Below are 21,141 nucleotides of genomic sequence, written 5' to 3' on the forward strand. Positions count from 1 at the left end.
GTCGGATTGGACCCTTTGGCGGGCCGGTTTTGGCCCACGGGCTGTCTGTTTGCCACCTGTGGTCTAGTTTTTTGTTGATGCTACTCCACACATTTACCTTCGTTACCTCTGCCAAGGAACAGCGGATGTTATGTTTTCATCTGGGTGTGTTTGTCTGTTTCTTTGTTTGTCTGTTAGCAAGATAACTCAAAAAGTTATGGAAGGATTTGGATGAAATTTTTAAGAAATGTTGATACTGGCACAAGGAACAAATGATTAAATATTGGTGGTTATTGGGGGGGGGGGGGGGGGGGCGGTGTTTGTTTGTTTGTCTGTCTGTTAGCAAGATAACTCAAAAAGTTATGGGTACTGATCTGCCTTTGGTAGAGGTCTGCGCTCTCCAAGTGCTTTTCTAGTTTCATTCTGTATCATTTGTGTTTTTCACTCAAAGCATTGTAGCTAGAAATCAGTCATCAGGTCTAGGTCTGTGATTGTTATAGTCACATGCCTTCCGTTTTGCACAAATGATTGGTTGATGCCTTTATTTGTCCTGCGAAAACCTTGAAAAATCAACCTTGTGCTAAAAAAACATAGAGTACCATTTTTCTGCCACTTTGCTGCCACTTTCCATTAAAGTACTCATGATATAAATAATGGTTTTATAAAATGTAATGGTTTCCAAATTAATTTCTTTAAAAAAAAACATGGTGTGTAAAGACCTTTAAAACTCAACAAAAGCACAAGTGAATAACTGAAGTGAATGTGAAGGAACAAAGCCATGTGTGTGAATCATCATCAAGTGACTCCATGGTCTGACACTGGTTGTGTTTTTCAGGGAGAGTGTTTGATCCTAACAAGCACTGTGGAGTCCTGGACCCTGAGACAAAACGACCCTGTACAAGGTCTCTCACCTGCAAGGTAACACGTAAAAACACCCTCTTAGAAGAAGACAGACCTCGACGCTAATAAAGCAGCTCAGTGACACCACCTCTGTCTGCTTTCTTAGTTGTTCTGACTGTGACGTGTTGCTTTTTTTTTTTTGCTTCTCGTGCCAGACCATGTGATCGTGTGACCAAGTAGCTACTGTATGTTTAGAAGGGCATGCTACCATCCCTGCTGCTGGGGTCTAACCACAGCTATGGCCCTGGCTGCAACTCTGTGCTCCCCATTTCTTAGTTAATGCTGGGTAACGCTGCTAAAGCATTACATTGCCTACATTTTCCTTGATGAGTTAATTACAGATGTTGTATGAGGCCGCAGCATCTATGTGCGGCAATACGCTTCGGTTACTGCCCTTTAATTACTTCTAGCATCATTTTCTAATCACTTCAAACTGGTTGTTCAGTAATTAGAGATTCGAGAGGGAAGTGTGTTGTTTGCTTGTTTTTTGGTTTTAGTTGGTAAGAAAATGTTGCAGAACAAATTTGGGACAAAGCATTTTGGTTTAGCTGTCTGCTGTGGCTTGTTTTTGCTGCAGCTTTCAATTAGTGACCCATCATGTTATTCCTCAGCTTTCAGGAGACCATGATGAGAATATAAGATGTACCTTCCATCCATTAAAGCATTTTAAAAGGCCTCTACCCTTAATATGACATTTGAGTCAATGGAGGAAACATTTTTCTCTCTTTTGATCCAGTAATTTAGTAGCACCAGACATTTTTAAGAAGTATTAGAAAACCAAATGTACAAATGTACCCAAAGTAGTCTGGTGTGACGTGGGCAGCAGCATGATGTACTGAGTCATGTCCTGAACGCAGACAGCCATGATTCAAAGACCTGCAGCCACAACTATCAGATGAGCTGAATGCGGCACTGATCAATACTTTCATCAACAAAGTCTCCGTGGAAATAAATCTCATAACACTTAGAGCTTATTAGCCCACAGAAGGTATGAAATCACCATCAACCTTTTTTTTTTCCCCTGTAATTCTACTTTAGACTCACTCCTTAACTCACCGCCGAGCCGTTCCCGGACGAAGGAAACATTTCGACATCCTCCTGGCCGAGCACAAAGGCAGGGCGAAGGAAAAGGAGGGGCCGAAGGAAAAGGAGAAAGACAGAGATGGAGCGCACGGAGGGAAGGATGGCTGCAGCCAGAGTGTCCCATCACAGGAGATGGTGTGTCCCAGCAAGCCTCACTGCCCCAATGGACGACCGCTGTCAACGCTGAAGCTACGGCTGGCCAATGCACACATACCGAGGTGGGACAGGTGGGACTGGAACTCTCAACTTTAAATGACGACTTTAAACTCTTACTTTAAATGACACAAGTGTTGAACAGAACTTTCATATTACAGCCAGTATTTGCATTTTGGTCATTGAGTTATAAGTTTGGAGGCCTCACTTAACTGGATATAGATGATAATGGACCCCCTGGCTGTTCATGTGTTTCCCCACTAGGGGATGCTGTTAACAACAGTGCAGAGGAGAGAAAACTTGTGGAACAGTTGTGAAAAGACAGCATGACTCCTGTGAAAGTCTTAAGAGAATCTAATTTCCTCTTTCTACTTGGATTTATTTAAAGAAGGAAGCTATTTGTTGTTTTGCCACTGTAGCAAACATTGAGGAAACGACTGATCGGGTTAGGTTCAACTGTGTTTATCTTGGAAAAGTTTTCGTCTTTTTGTTTTAGTGTGTCACTTCTTCCATCACTCTTTTTTTTTTTCATCCATGCTTTTGCCTCTTCTTCTATTTTCCCATCCGTTTTGTCCTCATATCTTCTCTATATAATTTATTGGAAAGATTTTTATCCTTCCTCTATCCCTCCTTCTTTTCACCTCCTTCCCACTTTCGATACCTACTTTCTTATGTTGATTTTACTACCACACTCATGCTTTCACACTCACTCAGTGAATCTGCTTTTTTTGTTTTTTCAACCCTCTGTGTTTGTAACAAATGCACTGCAGGGTTCCAGGTTCTGCCACCTCCACCTCCAGTCCTCTGCCCCCAGCACCAGCCCCTGTCCCTACGACAAACCCAGAGCCATCTCCCCATGGCTGGTTAACGTCAACGGGAGGAGACGGCGGGCGGCTTTCGAGTGACGAGGGAGATACAGACACCCCAGAAGACTCTGACAAACCCACCTTTCACTGCTCCAGTCACCACCCACAACCTTTAGGGGTAAAACTAAGACTGCAACGTTAACAGATACTGTCGTACTTTGTAACTATACTATACTTTATACCATACTTTGTTTTAAAAAAAACTCATATCCAGCATTTGCTGTACAAAGGAATATTTGTAAAGTCTGGCAATCATTGCATCATACATACTCTGTTTTATTACCTGCAGTTGTGTATATTCAGCAGTCGACTCATGGGACGGGGCCACTACGTGTTTGACAGGCGATGGAACAGGGTGAGGCTGGCACTTCAGAACATGGTAGAGAAACACCTCAACTCACAGATGTGGAGGTGAGTCTGCTCTAGTTTTAACTCATAATACAAATGTCTATGAAGTATTATTTTGTTGAATTGTTTGTTTTTAGTGGTATTTTGTCAGGTTTAATGACAAAAGTTTAAAGAATGCAACTTAAATATGTTTTGTAAAGCTATTGTTTATTGCTACTCAGTTATTTGTAGAGCTATTTAGCTTTTGTTTGTCTTGTTCATTGCGCTTTTTATTCAGTTTTTAGTTCAGTTTAGAAATTTATTTTCTAATGTTAGAATTCTTTTTTCTTAACTATGAAAACAAATCAGGGTTATTAATCTCATGATGGAACTACATGTAAATGGGTTATAAATGGTCTTGCCCCAGCATACCACTTGGAGCTTCTGCACCCCTACACACCCAGACGAGCTCTCAGGTCAGCTGACCAGCTGCTCCTGAGGGTTCCCAAAACGAGGCTGAAGCTCAGAGGGGACCATGTGTTTTCTGTTACAGCTCCAAAATTGTGGAATGAACTGCTCCTGCACATTAGACAGGCCTCCTCACTTTCTAATTTTAAAACTGTTCTTAAAACCCACCCCTTTTCTCTGGCTTTTCACACCATGTAGGTTATAGATTTCGTGTGCAGGGGTATTTTGTCAGGGGTGGTCAATCTGTTTATTTATAATGTTTCATTGTGTTTTAATCTTAGTTTTTTTATTTTTTTATTATGTTTATTTTACTGTACAGCACTTTGGAAATCTTGGTGTTTATTTAAATTTGGGCTTTATCAATAAAAATGGATTGGATTGGATAATACTGATAAAGGGTAAGCGGTTAGAGATGTACAGTGCTGTCCAGAAGTCATAGTCCACCCTGAGCTGTGTTATTTTTTTCATGGTTGTAATGTGCATAATATCTATTTCTTAGTCCCATTATTAAAACACAATGAGGAAATAAAGGGAAATATCGTACACAGCATTAAAAACTCACAAAAATATGAACTTACACAGGAAATGGTCAGTATTTAGTGTGATCTCTGTTTCCATGACAAAAATTATCCCAGACCATAAGAAACATTGGACATGTGTTGAATGAAACCTGGTGTAAAACACTAGAAATTTACATAAGTAAATTTCATAATGTCTGCACAAAAGAGTTGAAAACATGTTTAATACAAAGGAAGGTCAAACATTAAAACTACATCTTTTAGTCTGTTTTTTTATCTGAAATTCTTGTTTTAATGTCCATCTACATTTCAATTGTATCTTGTTACCGTATGAGAAATGCATTCACACATTGTAAAATATCATGGTACTCCTGCTAAAACATCAAACCTACTTGTGACCTAACATTTTGCACATGACTGTATATTCTAATATTAAGGTGTTGGTTAAAATGCTTAATTAACAGAAAGAAGACAGTAAAATTATTTCTTTTACTACTCCTAATCTATATTAGTGATGGAACATGTTTGTTGTGTATTTGTGGTTAATAGTGTCTTATCCTTTGTGTTTCAGGAAGGTGCCTCTGGCTGCTGAAAGTCTCCTCTCCCTCCCCTCCTCTGGTACCTCCTCAGCTGCTTCACTACAGCTTCACCCTTCCTCCCCCATCTCTGGCAGCTCTCCTCTCCTCACACCTCCCTCTAACTCCTTCTCCTATAGCGCCACCTTTCCTCAGTCCACATCGATGGCCAGGGTGTTCAGCATCCGAGATGCCCCACAATCCCTCGTGCAGATTTCTGCACTGGGTAAAGCCGGTAATGGCACACAAAGAGCCAGCCGCCCATCCAAAGAGATGGGAGACTCTGTAGTGGGACCGAAGAAGAGAAAAAACTCCTCTTGCTACTCCTTTTCTTCTGCTTCTCCTTCCTTGTTTCCAACTGTGGATAATCACAAAAGGAATGGAAACAGCCATCATCCCACATTACAAAGTTCAGGGGGCACACTTACTACCCCTTCCAGGAAAAAGGGACTTGGCCGTGGGGGAAGTGGACTATGGAGTGGGGGAGAGGACGGGCTATCAAGAAGTGATGGATCTCCAAGCCTCAAATCTCAGAACAGGTGGGTCTCACTTAAAATCAGGTTCAGGTCTGTAATATATATGCAGTTATATGAAATAAATGTGATTTGACTTGATTGAAACTTGATTCATTTTAAAATGTTAAAGATTTATTTACTCTTTGCAAATCTATCTGAAAATGAGCATCAGTTAAATGTGTTGAAGTGAAGGTAGCTCATTAAATTCATTTAGGTCTTTATTGGGCTGACAGTGGAAATTTAGATTGTTGTCAGGGCTACAGACAACACAGTAGAGACTCCACTGAACATGACCGAGTATGTGGACAAAATGGATGGAGAATGACTCATTAAAAGCAGAGCAGAGTGTAAACAGAGAGGACAGTGCCAGCAATTCATATGCTGGGATGACAGGTGTTTGGATCACTTCTAAAGTATTTCCTGCTATAATGGTTTTATATCAGTTCAAATAGATTTTACTGTACTATTACTATTGTGGTGGAACTTCCTATCAATCATTAAGGACAATTTCAAAAAAAAAACTATTGGATCTTTGCAGTCGTGAACTTGGCACCAGTACACCCTATTCACCTACTAAAGAGGCATCCGCTGTCCTTCATCCACCCATGGCTGCCCCATCCATACCACCGCTTCATGGAGGAAAAGCAGAAGGGAGGAAAAGGAGAAGCCCCAGTTCCTATAGAGGGAAGGCCAGCAAACTGAGCAGGCCCAGTGGACTGGAGAGCCTCTTTGGGAAAGGGAACGACAGTGGGGGGATACTGGCCTCTGGACCAGAGTCACCGAGACAAGTACGTATTACACACAGATACCCTAGAGTGTCCCAGACTAGAATGTGTGATGTGGTCAGTTCTGAACCTCAACATTTGCTTTTCAATTCAGCTCAATTCAGTTCAATTTATTACAAAATTATTACAAACAGTTAAGATCAACAATTCATTTACAGGATGCATTTTGTAATAGGACACCCCAGAAGCAGTCCTCAGCTTACAAATGGAGGCCCTTAAACATGTGATAAAAGACACAATTATAATTATAATTACATTATAATCTTTAATAAATTCAAATGTTCTAAATAACTAACATAGTTTAAAATATTTGCCTATCTACCTAACAATGATTCATTTCTTTTTCCTGAGTCCTATTGTAGTCAGCATACTGCAATATTCTCAGATAATTTAATAGTCAGACATGGGGCTTTATCCACATAAATAAAGAGTTTACATCATTTGTATATCAGCCATGCAGGGTTTAGGGTCAGGCACATTTTTGAAGTAGCTCTGTTTATTTATATTTGCTTTAGTTACCACTTGTCACATACAGTCTGTAGCTCAATGTTACATACATTGAAACACAACAAACATGTAACATCACTCCATCATTACCCTTTCCTATCCTTATTGATGAAATCACTATATGTTGTGTAGAAATCGGAAATCCCTCAAAACATTATAAATCACTACTTGTCAACATGGCATTAGTGAAAAGTATAACACATTTGCTGATGAAGTACATGCAAGAGATTAAGTGCATTTCAGTGCAGTGTTGACTTATATGATATGAACTGATGCACTACACTCAGGGTTTCTGCAGCTTCATCCAAACTCTAAAGACCAGTCATCTCAATATTTAATTTCAATGTCTTAAATATGATTTTTGAAATTTTTTTTTTTTTTGAAATGGAATGTATTCATTACTTGGTTAAGACCCAGGTATAAAGCCATTTGAGTGAAATGTGAAATCAGGAAAAAAGAATAACATAAACCTTCATGAATCCACCAGCACACACCTGCCATCACCTAGTATTCCTCTGTATTCACATCTGGAGCATCGCCAAATTTGTAGTGTCATCATCATTTGTTTCACTGGTAAAATTCTGTCTCAAGAGTTTATCATTTAGAGTTCTTCTCGGTTTAACTGGACTGGTTTAGCTCTTCTGAAAACGTTTCATGTCTCATCCAAGATACTTCTTCAGTTCTAATAACTATTTAAAAAAAAAAACAAACTATAACATAATTTTAAATAACATTCCCAAACAGTGTTCAACCAACAACCTTCCACACCTGGAATCACCTGAAACCCCCCCCCCCACACGGGATTTGGACAGTGACCCACCCTCTTTGGTCAACGACCCTGAAACTCACACACAATACCCACTAACGACCCTCCCCCAGGGACACCGACCCCCCTTTAAGACCCTAACACTTAAATTGGGATTAACACCTAAACAGACCACTCCCCTTGCAGGTTTATAAATCCAGTTTCCCCCACCAGTTATTAGAATTGAAGAAGTCTCTTGGAAGACAGATGACATGTTTTCAAAAGAGCTAAACCAGTCCAGCTGAACTGAGAAGAACTACCAAGAAGAACGATGACCTTATAAATGAGAACCTACACAGACGTTATCATTCAGAGTTTTTTTAAAACCAGTACCTTGCCTTCAGCATTGGTTCCTTTAATACTTTCCTTTAAGACCAGTACATTTTACAATGCAAATCTTTTGCTCTTTACTCATGTGCAGTTTTATAGACTCACACTTTTGAATTAATAAAAAACCTACTTGTCACTATTTGATGTTTTCTCGGCAAACTTAGTATCCATAATTAAAGTAAAAATGCCATTCATACATTCCACATGCATTGACGGTGATCACATTCATGTATTAAAATTAGGTATCAATGATTACAACAGTAACAGGAAATTTGCTCTGCCATAAAAGTATTCAACTTAAGTACCCAGTCCTGTTCAACAGTGTCTCTATCTCTCAACAAATCTTCTGAGCACTGGAATAGTTCTGGGAATGGTTTCATGTTAGAAAGTGCAACTGTCATAACTTACTACAGCTGCATTTGTCCACCCTACCACAGATATTTTTCCTAAAAAAAAACATTTTCTTCCTCCATTTAAAATAAATAAATAAATTCTGGCCGCATAAACTTTGTCTTCTGAAGTATCTTCGTCAACACAAAAACACCAATGACTACAGATTGGTATAACAAACTGTTTCTGTTGGACTTAAAACTGCAGGCACCATAGATACCGGACGTAGCAGACATAGAGCTTTTAATCTGACATGAATGTGAACAGCAATGACAGGTTAAATTATTAACTTAAGGTCCATTAAGTGTTGGTCTGGGCAATCAAAGTGTCCTCTTTATATTATGTGGATTTGGCCATAAAGCTGGTCTGGTCCATCTTAGCCTTGATCTACAACAGGTCCTACTCTAATTTATACACCTGGATTTGATGTTTCAGGTCCAGGATCATTACCCAAATCAATAATAAACATCTGCACATTGGGCTGTGATGTCATCATTATTCAAACTAGAGTTTTAAAAATCATCACTTTGGAAAGGGTTTTTAAAAATCTCAATTTTTGCAACCTAAAAATAGCATTAATGTGTGAGCAGAAGCCCATATGTAGAGATAAATATCTGTTTCACAAATATCGGTATTAGTGTGGGCAGGGCATCAGTATTAGTATCGTCATTGATATTTTCAGTTGTTTAGAAATTATATAAAGGTACAAGAAAATCTGACAAGTAAAACAGAAGTGAAGAGGGTCAGTACTATGGAGATGATACCCCATCTTTTAGTTGAACAGGCTTTATACACAGCCCTGTGGCTACCCGATCCGTAACCGGAAACTGGATTGGTACCCTGCATGTGCGAAATTATGTCACATCCATCATTCACCGTTGTCATTTACGACTGATTCTGCGTACATCACTGTTAATATAACAATAATATATAAAAATAACATGCCGCCATTGCATGAAATTCACAGCAGTTTCTGTAGGTTCTGTAGGAAAAACTCAGGCTACAGTCTTCTCCTCCTGTAGGTGGTGGGCTGGACCCCAATATCTTGTTTTTGTCAATACTGAGATGGTGTGTGTGATTTCTTTGCATGATGATATAGGAAAAAAATCGTTCAAACTCCATAGAAACTGTTTCCTTGTTTGCTTTGTGCACCAACATCAAATATAGTCTATTAAAAACTATTGGTTTTGAGCAGGCGAACTGGTAGGACAGCTAAATGATAATGAGCCATTTGGGTTAAAGGTGCGGGAGACTTTCGTGACCAATTTTTCATCACATCTGTCAAACCTCAGTCATAGCCTAAGTATCACGAATCTGTAAGTCTTTCTGTGATTACTCACCTGAATCCCTTGCATTACGGTGAGCAATTTCAGAGTGTACTCCACCATAAACAAACCATGTGTTTACAAACAGAGCCAGTAGGTAACTTGGGCATCTTCAAAATTTTGTCGTGATTTGCATTGTGGGAATCGGAGCTTCAGTAGAACCATATGATATTATATGGATGAAACAAACATGACGCGGAAACAGCTGGAGGAATATGCATAGAGGGAAGGGAGCTCCTGCCGTTTCTGCCTCGTGTCTATAGCAGCTGCCACTGTCAGGCGGCTGCACGAGCCTCCGTTTCCCACAATGCACGTTGCGACAAAATTCCAAAGATGCCGAAGTTACCTCCTGGCTCTGTTTGTAAACACATGGTCTGTTTTTGGTGGATGACACTTCGAAATTGTTCACCGTAATGCAAGAGATTCAGGTGAGTAATCACAGAAAGACTTCGGATTTGTGATACTTAGGCTATGACTGAGGTTTTACAGATTTGATGAAAAATTGGTCACGAAAGTCTCCTGCACCTTTAAGTTTCATGGACAACCAGGATCCACTTCTGAAGATGAAGCAAGTATGTTGGAAAAGTAACAGACAAGAAAATGTTCTCAATAATAAATTGATCTTTTTGCTTAAACAATGCTGATTTATGCCTCTAAAACTGAAATATCGTCAAACTATTGTGAATAGCGTATGAAAAACAAAACATGTGACAGGATGTCGACGCATTTCTCTGTACATCACACATGCGGGGTACCAGTCTGGTTCCCGGGTACGGATAGGGTAGTCACAAGCCCCATTGCTTCCTGAACTTAAACCAGCTCCTTTATTTCGTGTCTTTCATTACTGGACACACTGATTAATCCAGGTGTGTCTGACCACAGTAGTCACCACAAGAAGTAGCAGACACACCTGGATTAATCAGTGTGTCCAATAATGAAAGACACGAAATAAAGGAGCCACCTGAAGTTCAGGAAGTAGTGGGGCTGTGCATAGAGCCCATTGGTATGAACTAGCAGGGTTTAGGATATTGAAGGATGGTGTGTTGCAAACGCTCAGCTGGGCTCTACATAAATCTTTGGTCTGAGATGTGCTTTACAGAGACGGAAGATTGTAAACTTGTTTTACAGTGAATGAAATCTACTTAATTAGTCTCAACTTTCCCTTTTTTTGCAGGCCAAGTTGCATCACTGACAGAAACCTGTTTGACGGACAGAATGTTGGGCAGCTGTGCAGGCCACCACCGTTTGTGACCTTTGACCTCACCACTCTTTCACTGACAGAACCAATCAGACTGCTTCAGCTCGGCAATGTCACCCTGTTTAGCCAATGACAGTTGAGTTCACCTACTGTGACATCAGGGCTCTGGAGTGTTTGCCCACAGTTGGACTGGCAGCCACTTCCTCTCTTCCCTCCTCAATATGGATAGCTTTTGTGGAAAACTGCTGTGCATCTCTGTGGTCGTGGTATTTTTAGAACAAGACAGTGGAATCCAAAAACTGATCCTCTAGAAAGGGAATTTGCCGCGAGTTTGAAAACTTTTCAAGGCATTGTTAGTAATACCACCACTGTACAGTTTTTGGGGAGACATTTTAACCAGATTTTTTTTCTTGGTTGATTGCACCCCTCTTTCAAGCTCCTGTGTTAAGTCAGCCGGCAAGGAAAACAATGTGTGATTGTTTTTTGGGAGTTAGGTGATTGAAGGACCTACTGACACGACTACTGTAGGACTCAAACTTCAGCTATGCCGCCTCAGCTTCCCCTGTCCAGTCCTTTCAATTTTTTTTTTTTTTTTTGGTGACTTTTTCTCTTCCACAAAAATGGGAAGGAGTGCAGCCGCCTTGGTTGGGTTTTATCCAGCTTTTTTCTCCTCTTTGAGGCCCTTCCTCCTCCTCATCATTATCATCATCATCATCTTTTCTTAACTGCTCTTCATATCAGGCACCTTCCTGTACATCTCTGCTCTCCCCTCTCTGCCTTTGTGTACCCATCATGCTCGTGTTCAAAGTGCACTTACTCCCCTTTGCTTCCCTTGTCACCGACTCCAGAGCAGCCTCCAGCAGTGCCACACAAGGGATGAAAACGTCTGTGTTACCAACGATGCCGGTCAATGCATTCAATTTCAATATAGGAAGACATCAGATTTTATTTGAAGATTGTTTTTTCTTTGCTCTGGTTTAAATGTTGCAAGAAACACAAACTTGTGTCTGTGTGTCAGGACTTGCATCCAAATATAACTATTTCTGTAGTTTTTTTTTTGTTTTGTATAATAATTTATCATTCTTAAATGATGGTTGTTTTCTAACTGACCATTGAGGTTTGAGCTACAGAGACATTTTGAGCAAACATAATTTCTATGGCATTTTGAAGAAATGTTGAAAGTATTATGATAGTTCATATTGTTGAAAATATGTACATATCTGTTATTTTTGTATTTATTACTAATTGTCCCCTTTTACAAAATATGATTTAAAGAGGGAGTTTCCTATCTTGATTTCAATAATGGTAATGTAATTGGCCTGGTTTCTCAAAGACATCAATTACTTGTTCATCAGCAAGAATGAAATGAATACTCATTGTTAGGGGAAATTAAAAAAAAAAAAAGTAATTATTACATACAGCTGTTGTGTGTGGGGGGTTTGGGCCTGTTTAACATGTCAAAGTTAGCATTTCTAAAAATTATCAATGCTGCTGACTTAAATGAAAGTGATTCTTCACCAGGAGATTGGAGTTCTCTGAATATTTTGCATCAGTGTTCATGAATGTCCACTTAAAGCGTCAAAAAGAGTCAAATATTCAGAAAATCAGTAAATGACATGTATCTGTACTAGTATTCCTTTACATTTATAAAGTGCCCCATAGTGTGATGTGATTAATGCTAATGAACTAGAGGATGATTTAGTGAAGCCAGGCCCACATTAGTATTCGTGTAATAGAAAGGGCCCCACATTCCTGTTTGCCTGTGGTTTCACCCTTTTTCATCCTTCTTCCATTGTTCAAAGCTATACCTGTTTTTAAACTGTCTGTATCTTCCAAGACCAATTGGTCTAGTCTCAGTGCGATTGTGCTTGAGTGTTATGTCATATCACGTTCTAGTCAGTATGCTTTTGTTTACTTCACAGCTCCGCTCCTCAAAGCCAGAAGGTAATGCTGGCCAAAGTTGCAGAAGTTGAAATGAACGTCCAGACTCGAACATATTCCCAGCAATTGATTAAATTTGCTTGTTATCATTTCTTCTCTGGTGGCTCATGTACAAGATGCAAACACGCAGCTAAATTCAGTTTGCAAGAGTGTATTGAGGAGAGCGTGATTAGATTATATTCTTCTCTCATCTGTGCTTCACCATTTTACTTACTAAAGTGAAGTAAACGTAGTGTAACTGCGGATGAAGTGTGGGGCATGTGAGGCAATTGTTGCCACAAATGCAAAATAACCACCAAAAACATGGACGTAACCTTTTAAAGAAATGACCTGAAACGGTCACTGTCCATTCTCCTGGCGTGAGTGATGAGAAGGAAGTAAGCGGAAGCATTTTGACAGGCTTGATAGAAGCAAGAAGCCGTGAGTGATGCTCCCACCTGGTACTTGCCAACCACTTCTACGGAAACAGCTTCTAGGATTTTTTTTGGTTTGTGTTAAAAGCATCTAAGCACTAATGATGAATGAATTGTACATAATCTGTTGTATTTGTGTTATGCTTTTTCCAACTACTCAAAGTGCTTCCCATGATGACACTTTATTGGTGTGTGAGGTCGTCTAACAGCTCTTAGATCAGTTTAGTAATTCAGGCTTGGTGGTCTTATTTTAACTGTAGATACACATGGTTTACCTGGGTACTTGGGTGTACAGTTAACATGCTTACATATTTTACAATGTGCTTTCACAAGTCTCTGTTTGGCAGCCTGTTGCCATGGTTTTAACATAAAACACCAACAGTTTCACCACTTTAGATCATTTATGTTGGTTTTAGTGCCTATAAAGTAATGGACTAGAAAATATGATCAATGGATAAAGACTCCACTGTATTTTCTCCCTTCTCCCACTCCATACCTTCTTATGTGTATCTACAGAACAAAGTGACAATTTTGGCACTAAGATATTTTTGAGAAACGCCACCCTGACTTACTTTTGTAGTAATAGGAATGGGAAGTCACAGCCTGTTGCAGCTATAATTCAGAAAAAAGCTCATGGATGTTTTCCAAACATGTACAATGTCTTTGCTGTTGAATTTTATGGAGGTATTAACAGTTTTCTAAAACCCTCTCCCTTCCTTTTTTTGCACTTTGTCATAATGCCCTGATCTTTAAGCGAGTTCTATTTATATAAATATTTGAGATATAAAAGTCTATATATATTTGTAAAAGTGTTTCTGGAACCAACAGTAAAAGAAGATGAAGAGTATATTCTTAGTGAGTTGGTTGAAGGCCCTGAAACCAGCACACTGTTGATGTTTTTTTCTTTGTTTGTTTTTTTGTTTTTGCATCTGATTCAAACTGTGGTGAATGTTGAATATCTAAAAATGCCTTGTAAGAGTTGAGGTTTATTCAAGCTCACTGCAGTTGGACCAGAAAATGGATTTCCCATCAAAACAACTAAACACTTGCTGTAAAAAAAAAAAAAAAAAAAAAAAAAAAAAGGTCTTATATCCAGGCTTTAATTAAATGATTTCAAGTGGAGTGTAAGGCTTTTTTTTGTAAAACAAAAGAATGTCTCTTGTGATGTTTGTTCGCTATTAATGTACTTGTCTCTATTGCAGATTTCCGTCGGATCTTTTCTGTCACAGCAGCTTAAGATCTGTCTGTTTCCTGCTGACTTTTCTGCTTTGTTTTCTTGACACTACACCTCTGAAAGACAAATGATCTGTTCACAAGAAAATCAAAAACAGCTGCCATGTTGATTTGTAATTGTGTTAAATATCTGACCAGCTTTGTGTGGTGATGTAGCTATCCCTGACCTTTGACCTTCCTTATCAATGGTGTGAGAGTTTCCAGTAGATCACCGGCTGCTCTGTGATGATGCTTTTTCAGATAACCATCTGATGTCCTGTGAGTTACGCTTAATGGGAGCTTGTAATAGAGCAGTAACAGTGGTGCCATTTCACTGCACTTCTCCCTTTACAGCGCTGATTTTATATTATTGTTTACACTGAAAAAAGGCTACTGAGACATTATCTCTGCTCCAGCCAGTCATTGAGCAAAATACCCACTCGGCTCGACAGTTTGCAGGCAGTTTGCTCAATACTCAGCACTCACTCTTTTCTTGTGCCTTTAATCTGTCGTTACTTCTGAACAGTTTTAAAGAAGCTTAGAAAAGTCTCATTTTGTTATGACACCAACACTGACTGTCTTATCCAAACTTCGGCAATGCATTCCTTCTGTTCATCTTCATTTACAGACTGCCGGAGCAATGTGTTCACCTCAAAGAATGCCGTTCTTCTGTGTATGCATGCAATCACTTTGACATCCACTTAATTTGTTCCACTGTTTTGTTATGTCTTCTAGATCAAAAGCTTCTAGATGCCAGTTCAAGCCTTGTGGCAGAACTCACAGTTCATTCAGAACATAACTGACTATAATATTGCAAATGAGGCATAAAACAGAGGGTATTAGGGATCATTTTACTTCCGAATCTACTTCCTTCACCATAGTTTTATCTTGTCGTGTTATAACTGTCTAACACCTCAAATGAATTCATGCATCATTATCCCTAAATGGCAAATTTAACCATGAGGGTTTTTTTCTTCATTTTTTTAACAGTAATGACTGAGGTGTGTTTTCTATCAGGAGTGCATCCTGTCACTTATGTGGAGGACAGTCAATTTGTCTTCACAACTCAGTCTGATATGAGTGTAGATCCCTAGAGAGCGGTGACAAGAGACTGAATTAAACAAAATTTGTGATTTCTCTCTAAAAGTCTGCTGGAAGTTACTTTGAGCAGTCCCAGAGTCGGTCACGTATATGAGCCTGATGTCCTTTGAACACTGATAGAAATACTCTCAAATTCAAAATTTCAACCTGAGTGTGATATTGGAGCACCTAACAAGACTTTATTACTTTTGTGAATTTTTTAAACTTTTTATTGTTATGTAGAAAATCAAGGTTAATGAAGTTTCCATATTTGGTTTCTTACCCATAAGTGGCAAAAAAAATTGTAAAAAATCCAAGAAGTATATTTGAAACTAGAAAAGCACTCGGAGAGCGCAGACCTCCACCAAGGCAGATCAGCCCCCCCCCCCCCCCCCCCCCCCCCCAACACCACCAAAATGTAATCATTTGTTTCTTGTGCCAGTATCAACATTTCCTGAAATTTTCATCAAAATCCATCCATAACTTTATGAGTTATCTTGCTAACAAACAAGCATGCACACAAAGCAAAGTGATCACAATAATCACAATAATAACCTCCACTGTCCTTGGCGGAGGTTAAAAAAAAAAAAAAAAAACACATGTAAGGCGAAAGGAATATGTATTTTAGAACATCAATTTTAGAACATTAGACCAACATAAGTGCTGATCCAGACCCCTGTCCACATCCACATTCTCCCTTTGAACATCATTCCATACATTAGTACCATTACTTCATGGTACCTAACAAAGCAGGTACACTCACTGTTCATACAGAGATGGACCTTACAGACCCTGGAGACCACACTGGACCTGAGATTGGTGACTCACTGTCCACACTGGAAGTGTTGGTGTCATTTTTTTAATGCATGCAGAAATGACCAAAAATAGTCACTTGCCCAATAAGGGTTAACCCATAAAGACCCAAACATGCACTGCTGACCAAAATCATCTACTGATCTAAAATGTTTAATAACTTTTAAACCACTAAACCTATAAAAATGATGAAATAATTGCAGTTTGTCATCTTTTCATGATCATCAGATATGACCCATTTGGACGTTCAGAAGCTCTGTGGTGAACGTGGAAACACTGTCATCTTCTACAACATTGATTCACCAGTGAAACCCATGGAGTTGGATTAATGACAGTGGATGGACACATTTGTTTTAACGTTCTCTTACTGATGTCTTTGCAGAAAAAGTCACTTTTTTTTTCCAGTTTTCTCTTTTTCTGATAAAATAACCCTTAACCTTAAACTGAGCTTTAATGAACATCTACATGATCAGTGAATTAAGTATAGGAAAATACCTGATTTTCACCGAGGAAAAAAAAAAACCCAAACAATACAGAGAATGATAAAATAAATGGTGTTAAATCACTTAAAACAGGTTAAATACAGAGAAAAATTTATTTGGACACTGACACAAAAGTAGCTAAGGATCATTATGAGTTGTTACAGATTTGCACGACTTGCTAAAAATCTCATGAAGACTCAGTGACAGTCTTCACTGATCCTGTTTTATAATGTTCAAGTTCAAGTATGGGGCTGCAAGCATCAAGTAACTGAGTTGATTGTCCACAGCTTCTTGTCCTCGACGTGAGTTCAGAAAATCATTGGGCCCTTTCCACAGTAAATCTGTTATCTGAGAAAAGGAGAAGGCATGTGACAAAGGTCAGAACGGAACTTAGTTGGTATGGGGGATGGTTGTTAAATTACACATGAAAATCTAAAAGTGGGGAAAAAAAAACCATTGTGTAGTCCTCTCACAACAGTCCATAGTGTCAGCTGGTGCAAGGGTGCCACCTGAGCCAAGTGTTTATTATAGTTTATCCTCAAATAAACTGCTGCAGTATTTTTTTACGATTTCTGTTCTGCTGTTTAAATCCTTTTTCATTAATAGGGATAGGTTCATCCATAAATACACTGAATGTATTGTGTCAGGTAGGTACAATAATGATTTAGATTGAAAGGCTTTGCACATTTCTTTTACAAAGCATATCTGCATCACCTACTCAAACTGTAAGGGACAAGCAAAATGATGGATATAAATAAGTTAGTGGGTTAACAGTATTTTAATGTAGGTGAGAGCTCATTCTTTAATACAAACAAGTCTTTTGAAGATGTCAAATAAATGATAAAAAGCAAGGAGATTAATTATGAATAGATTGCAATAAGAACCTACTATCCTGACTTAATATATAATTCTTCAAAAACAGCTTTGGGAAATATTTAGCCCAGCAGTGGACCATTGTCAGTGGTTGCATGTGCAGATGGCTCTACTGCCATCTATTACTGCTGTCCAGACAAAGCACTACATCCAATTAGATTTATTTGAGCATGACATCCATCAAGCATTTCTGCCCATTGCTTCCCTCTGTGCTTTCTACATTAATGGACTAAAATGACAGAAAATAAAAGTAAATTTCCAACAACACTGACACCTTGTGGTTACTTACCTTTAACGCGACTCCAAAATCTAATCACTAGTCATTTTATCACAGTGGTTCCCAACCTTTTTTGGCTTGTGAACCCATTTTAACATCACAAATTTCTGGTGACCCCAGACATTCAAAATGGAGACATTTTTTGCTAAAAGTAATTTGGTTTTGATCATGTAATAATTTGCTATACTATGTTGCACATAAACGTTAATTTTAGATGACATTTAGGCTATATAATGTATATAATGCACCCTTTTGGTCTCTGTTTCTCACTTTCTCTTGGAGATGTCTTAGTGGGGCCAGGTGGTGGTAAAAATCTTTCCATTCTCTGTTCGGTCCAGTTTTCTTACTGCGACTGTGTCCAGGCAGGTTGAAGTGTAATAACATACACGGTCACATGATCGGATCTATCAAGATATGCCTCTCAGATGTTATATCCTGCATTTTATTTGAACCTGATTTTTATCAGGAAATGTATGTGGTGTTTTATTTATAATGAAATATATATTGAATCATTAAAAAATATTTTATATTAGTATTTTTTTTAATTTTTATCAATTACTACAAATATCAGGCGACCTTACTTGAATTCCAGGCGACCACACGTGGGGTCGTGACCCCAAGGTTGAAAAACACTGCTTTATCAGATCAAAAGAAATCTGAAGCAGAACTAATTATGTTAGCCTGCTAGTAAAGAGCTGCTTTTATTTAGTCTTCATTTATTCAGGTACTCCTGCTGAGATAAATCATTACAACACAGGTTATCTTGTAAATTTGCAATCATAGTAACCACCATGAGACTTCCAGGATCTCACATATCAGCAGAGACAGATTGGCAACATGAGTAAACAAAACAAATACTGTCATAATGTAGAGTTTTCTTTCACTTTTGTGTGAGAGAGATGTTCTTATCTGCGTGTCTTGTTTGTCTTGTACTACATGGATCCCACTGGGATTAAGTTGTTCGCTAATCTCCAACGTCATCACTAGTCCCTCCAAACAAGCCCCACTTGAAGCCCCTGTTATAATTACAAACAGACTACATAAATTACCAACGTAAACAAAATATTCTTCATGCACAAAAAGTGTCCAAACATGTCACTAGGTGGTGTGATAAATGCAGACTGCATGTAATTGAGAAGATAAAAGCTCTCAGCTACGTCCATGAATGGCGAGGAGTTTCTCCCCCCATTGCAAACAGCATTCTTATGATAATGGAATAATGCTGGTGCTTTAGTTAATTGTGTATAGGCGATAGTGGTGGGCACCTTTTGTTGTGAGCTCTCATGAGCCTAAAGGAGAGAGCTGGCAGGGATTATAACTCTTATAGAACTTCTCCAGTTCCACTAACAACCACACTCTACTCACTTTGCATTGAATCTGCTGAGTGTTTTTCTTTTTCTTGATTTTCTCACATTTATCGAATTATGCACAACTTTTTATCCAGATGACATAAATAATCATCAGTACTGCTACTCAAAAGGGTGCAAAATCTTGAACTGAAAGGCTCTGTTCAACAGGTGTAAAACATGAAATAGTAGTCAGTGGTCCAGATCCAAGTGTCTTTGTGTAGTTTGTAAAAGAATATAACTGAGATGTGATAACTTAACCCTTACAGACCCAAATAGCCATCAGTGACCAAAAACATTTATTGATTTAATTGATGTTTAATAACTTTTGATCCACTAATGCTATCAATACATGTAAATAATTCAGGTAAAATGCAGTTTCTCAGCTTTTCAGCATCATAGATATGACACATTTGCACATTCAGAGGCCTAATACTGAATGCAGAAACACTGTCATCTGCAACACTGATTCACCAGTAAACCCACTTAGTATGATAAATGTCAGTAGTTGCAGATGGGGTTTTTTTTTATGTTCAATTGATGTATTTTGCTGAAAAGTAACTTTTTCTTCAGTTTTCTCTGATAACCTTTGAATTTATTCTGAGCTTTTATGACTATCTACATCAGGGGTGTCAAACTCTTTTTAGTTCAGGGGCCACATTCAGCTAAATTTGATCTGCAGTGGGCCGAACCAGTAAAATAATAGCATAATAATATAGAAATAATGTCAACTCCAAACTTTTCTCTATATTTCAGAGCGAAAAAGTAAATTTACATTCCGAAAAGGTTTACATCTACAAACTATCCTTTTAAAAGATGTGAATAACATGAACAAACTGAAAAAAGAAGTGTAATTTTAACAATATTATGCCTCAGTTTATCATTTACACATGTACATTATAACTTACAGATCACAGTGGATCTACAAACACACAAAACATTTAATAACAGGCAGAATAGTGTTAAAATTGTACTTACATTTCAGGTTGTTCATATTTGTTCAGGCTATTCACATTTTTTGTTTTAGTGTAAACACATGAAAATATTTACATTTACAAAGAGAAAAATTTGGATTTGTCATTATTTATATGTTATTATGATAGTATTTTACTGGTCCTGCCCACTTGAGATTGAATTGGTCTGAATGTGGAACCTGGACTAAAAGGATTGTTCTTACCTTAGTGTAATTTTTGCATTTCACAAATTCATCCCAGGGGCCAGACTGGACCCTTTGGCGGGCCGGATTTGGCCCCCAGGCCACTTTTTTGATACCTGTGATCTACATGATCACTAAATCAAATACAGAGGGGAAAAAAAGTATTTTCACTGACACATGCTAAATGCGGAGGATAATATTATAATGATTAGTGATAAATCGCAAGGGAAACATTATGCAGAGAAAAAAAATCATGTGGAATTTGTTAAAAAAAATAGTTCTAGGTCTTCAAGGGTTAAGGTGTAAATAAAGTAATAGGTTTACTGATATATTTGCTGTGTTTATATGATGTGGGTTAGTAGGCTGGATGTTAGTGGCTTGCTTAAAGGTTGGTTTGACTGGATTTCATATACCTGAGACTGAGGACACATCAGTCCTAAATGACTTATAAGGAGATTTTATCTATATGTCTGAAGACACACACCACAAAGGCACACTTTCCACATTTAAATATTATCATAAAAACGTCATTTAGAAGTATTTATTTAGCAAAGGGCTTCAAACCACACCATTTATTTTGTTTTTGCCACTTATTATACCACACAAACGGCCTCTATGTAGACTAACATAGAAATATAATAATGCTGCTGGATGCCTACATGTTTATTTGGACTTTATTTTGCCCTTCTGTCCAACATACCTCTGACTTCATCACTTCATCTTCAATGAACTCTGCGCAAAACAGGTGTAAACAAAATGTCTGACCCAGCTGGGAGGAACTGGGCAGATTTTCCTCTGTTGTTTTATACCATGTAAACTCTGAC

At 38.4% G+C, this 21,141-nt stretch overlaps 1 protein-coding gene across 4 annotated transcripts in view; it reads left to right on the plus strand.

The window, feature by feature from the left end:
* atxn7l1 (ataxin 7-like 1) overlaps positions 1-14,198 on the plus strand; it is a 37,806-nt gene extending 23,608 nt beyond the window's left edge. For 2 of the 4 annotated variants that reach the window (XM_030149751.1, XM_030149753.1), the window contains 7 exons: positions 815-897; positions 1,918-2,189; positions 2,886-3,099; positions 3,271-3,392; positions 4,866-5,408; positions 5,923-6,172; positions 10,701-14,198. In XM_030149751.1, the coding sequence (XP_030005611.1) occupies positions 815-897; positions 1,918-2,189; positions 2,886-3,099; positions 3,271-3,392; positions 4,866-5,408; positions 5,923-6,172; positions 10,701-10,718 (1,502 nt within the window). In that variant the 3' untranslated portion in view covers positions 10,719-14,198. The remainder of the gene's footprint in view (positions 1-814; positions 898-1,917; positions 2,190-2,885; positions 3,100-3,270; positions 3,393-4,865; positions 5,409-5,922; positions 6,173-10,700) is intronic. The other 2 variants (XM_030149752.1, XM_030149754.1) reach the window with 1 other exon arrangement.
* The last annotated feature ends 6,943 nt before the right edge of the window (positions 14,199-21,141 follow it).

This window comes from Sphaeramia orbicularis, chromosome 12 (genome assembly GCF_902148855.1).
Source record: "Sphaeramia orbicularis chromosome 12, fSphaOr1.1, whole genome shotgun sequence".
In the NCBI taxonomy this organism is placed as follows: Eukaryota; Metazoa; Chordata; class Actinopteri; order Kurtiformes; family Apogonidae; genus Sphaeramia; species Sphaeramia orbicularis.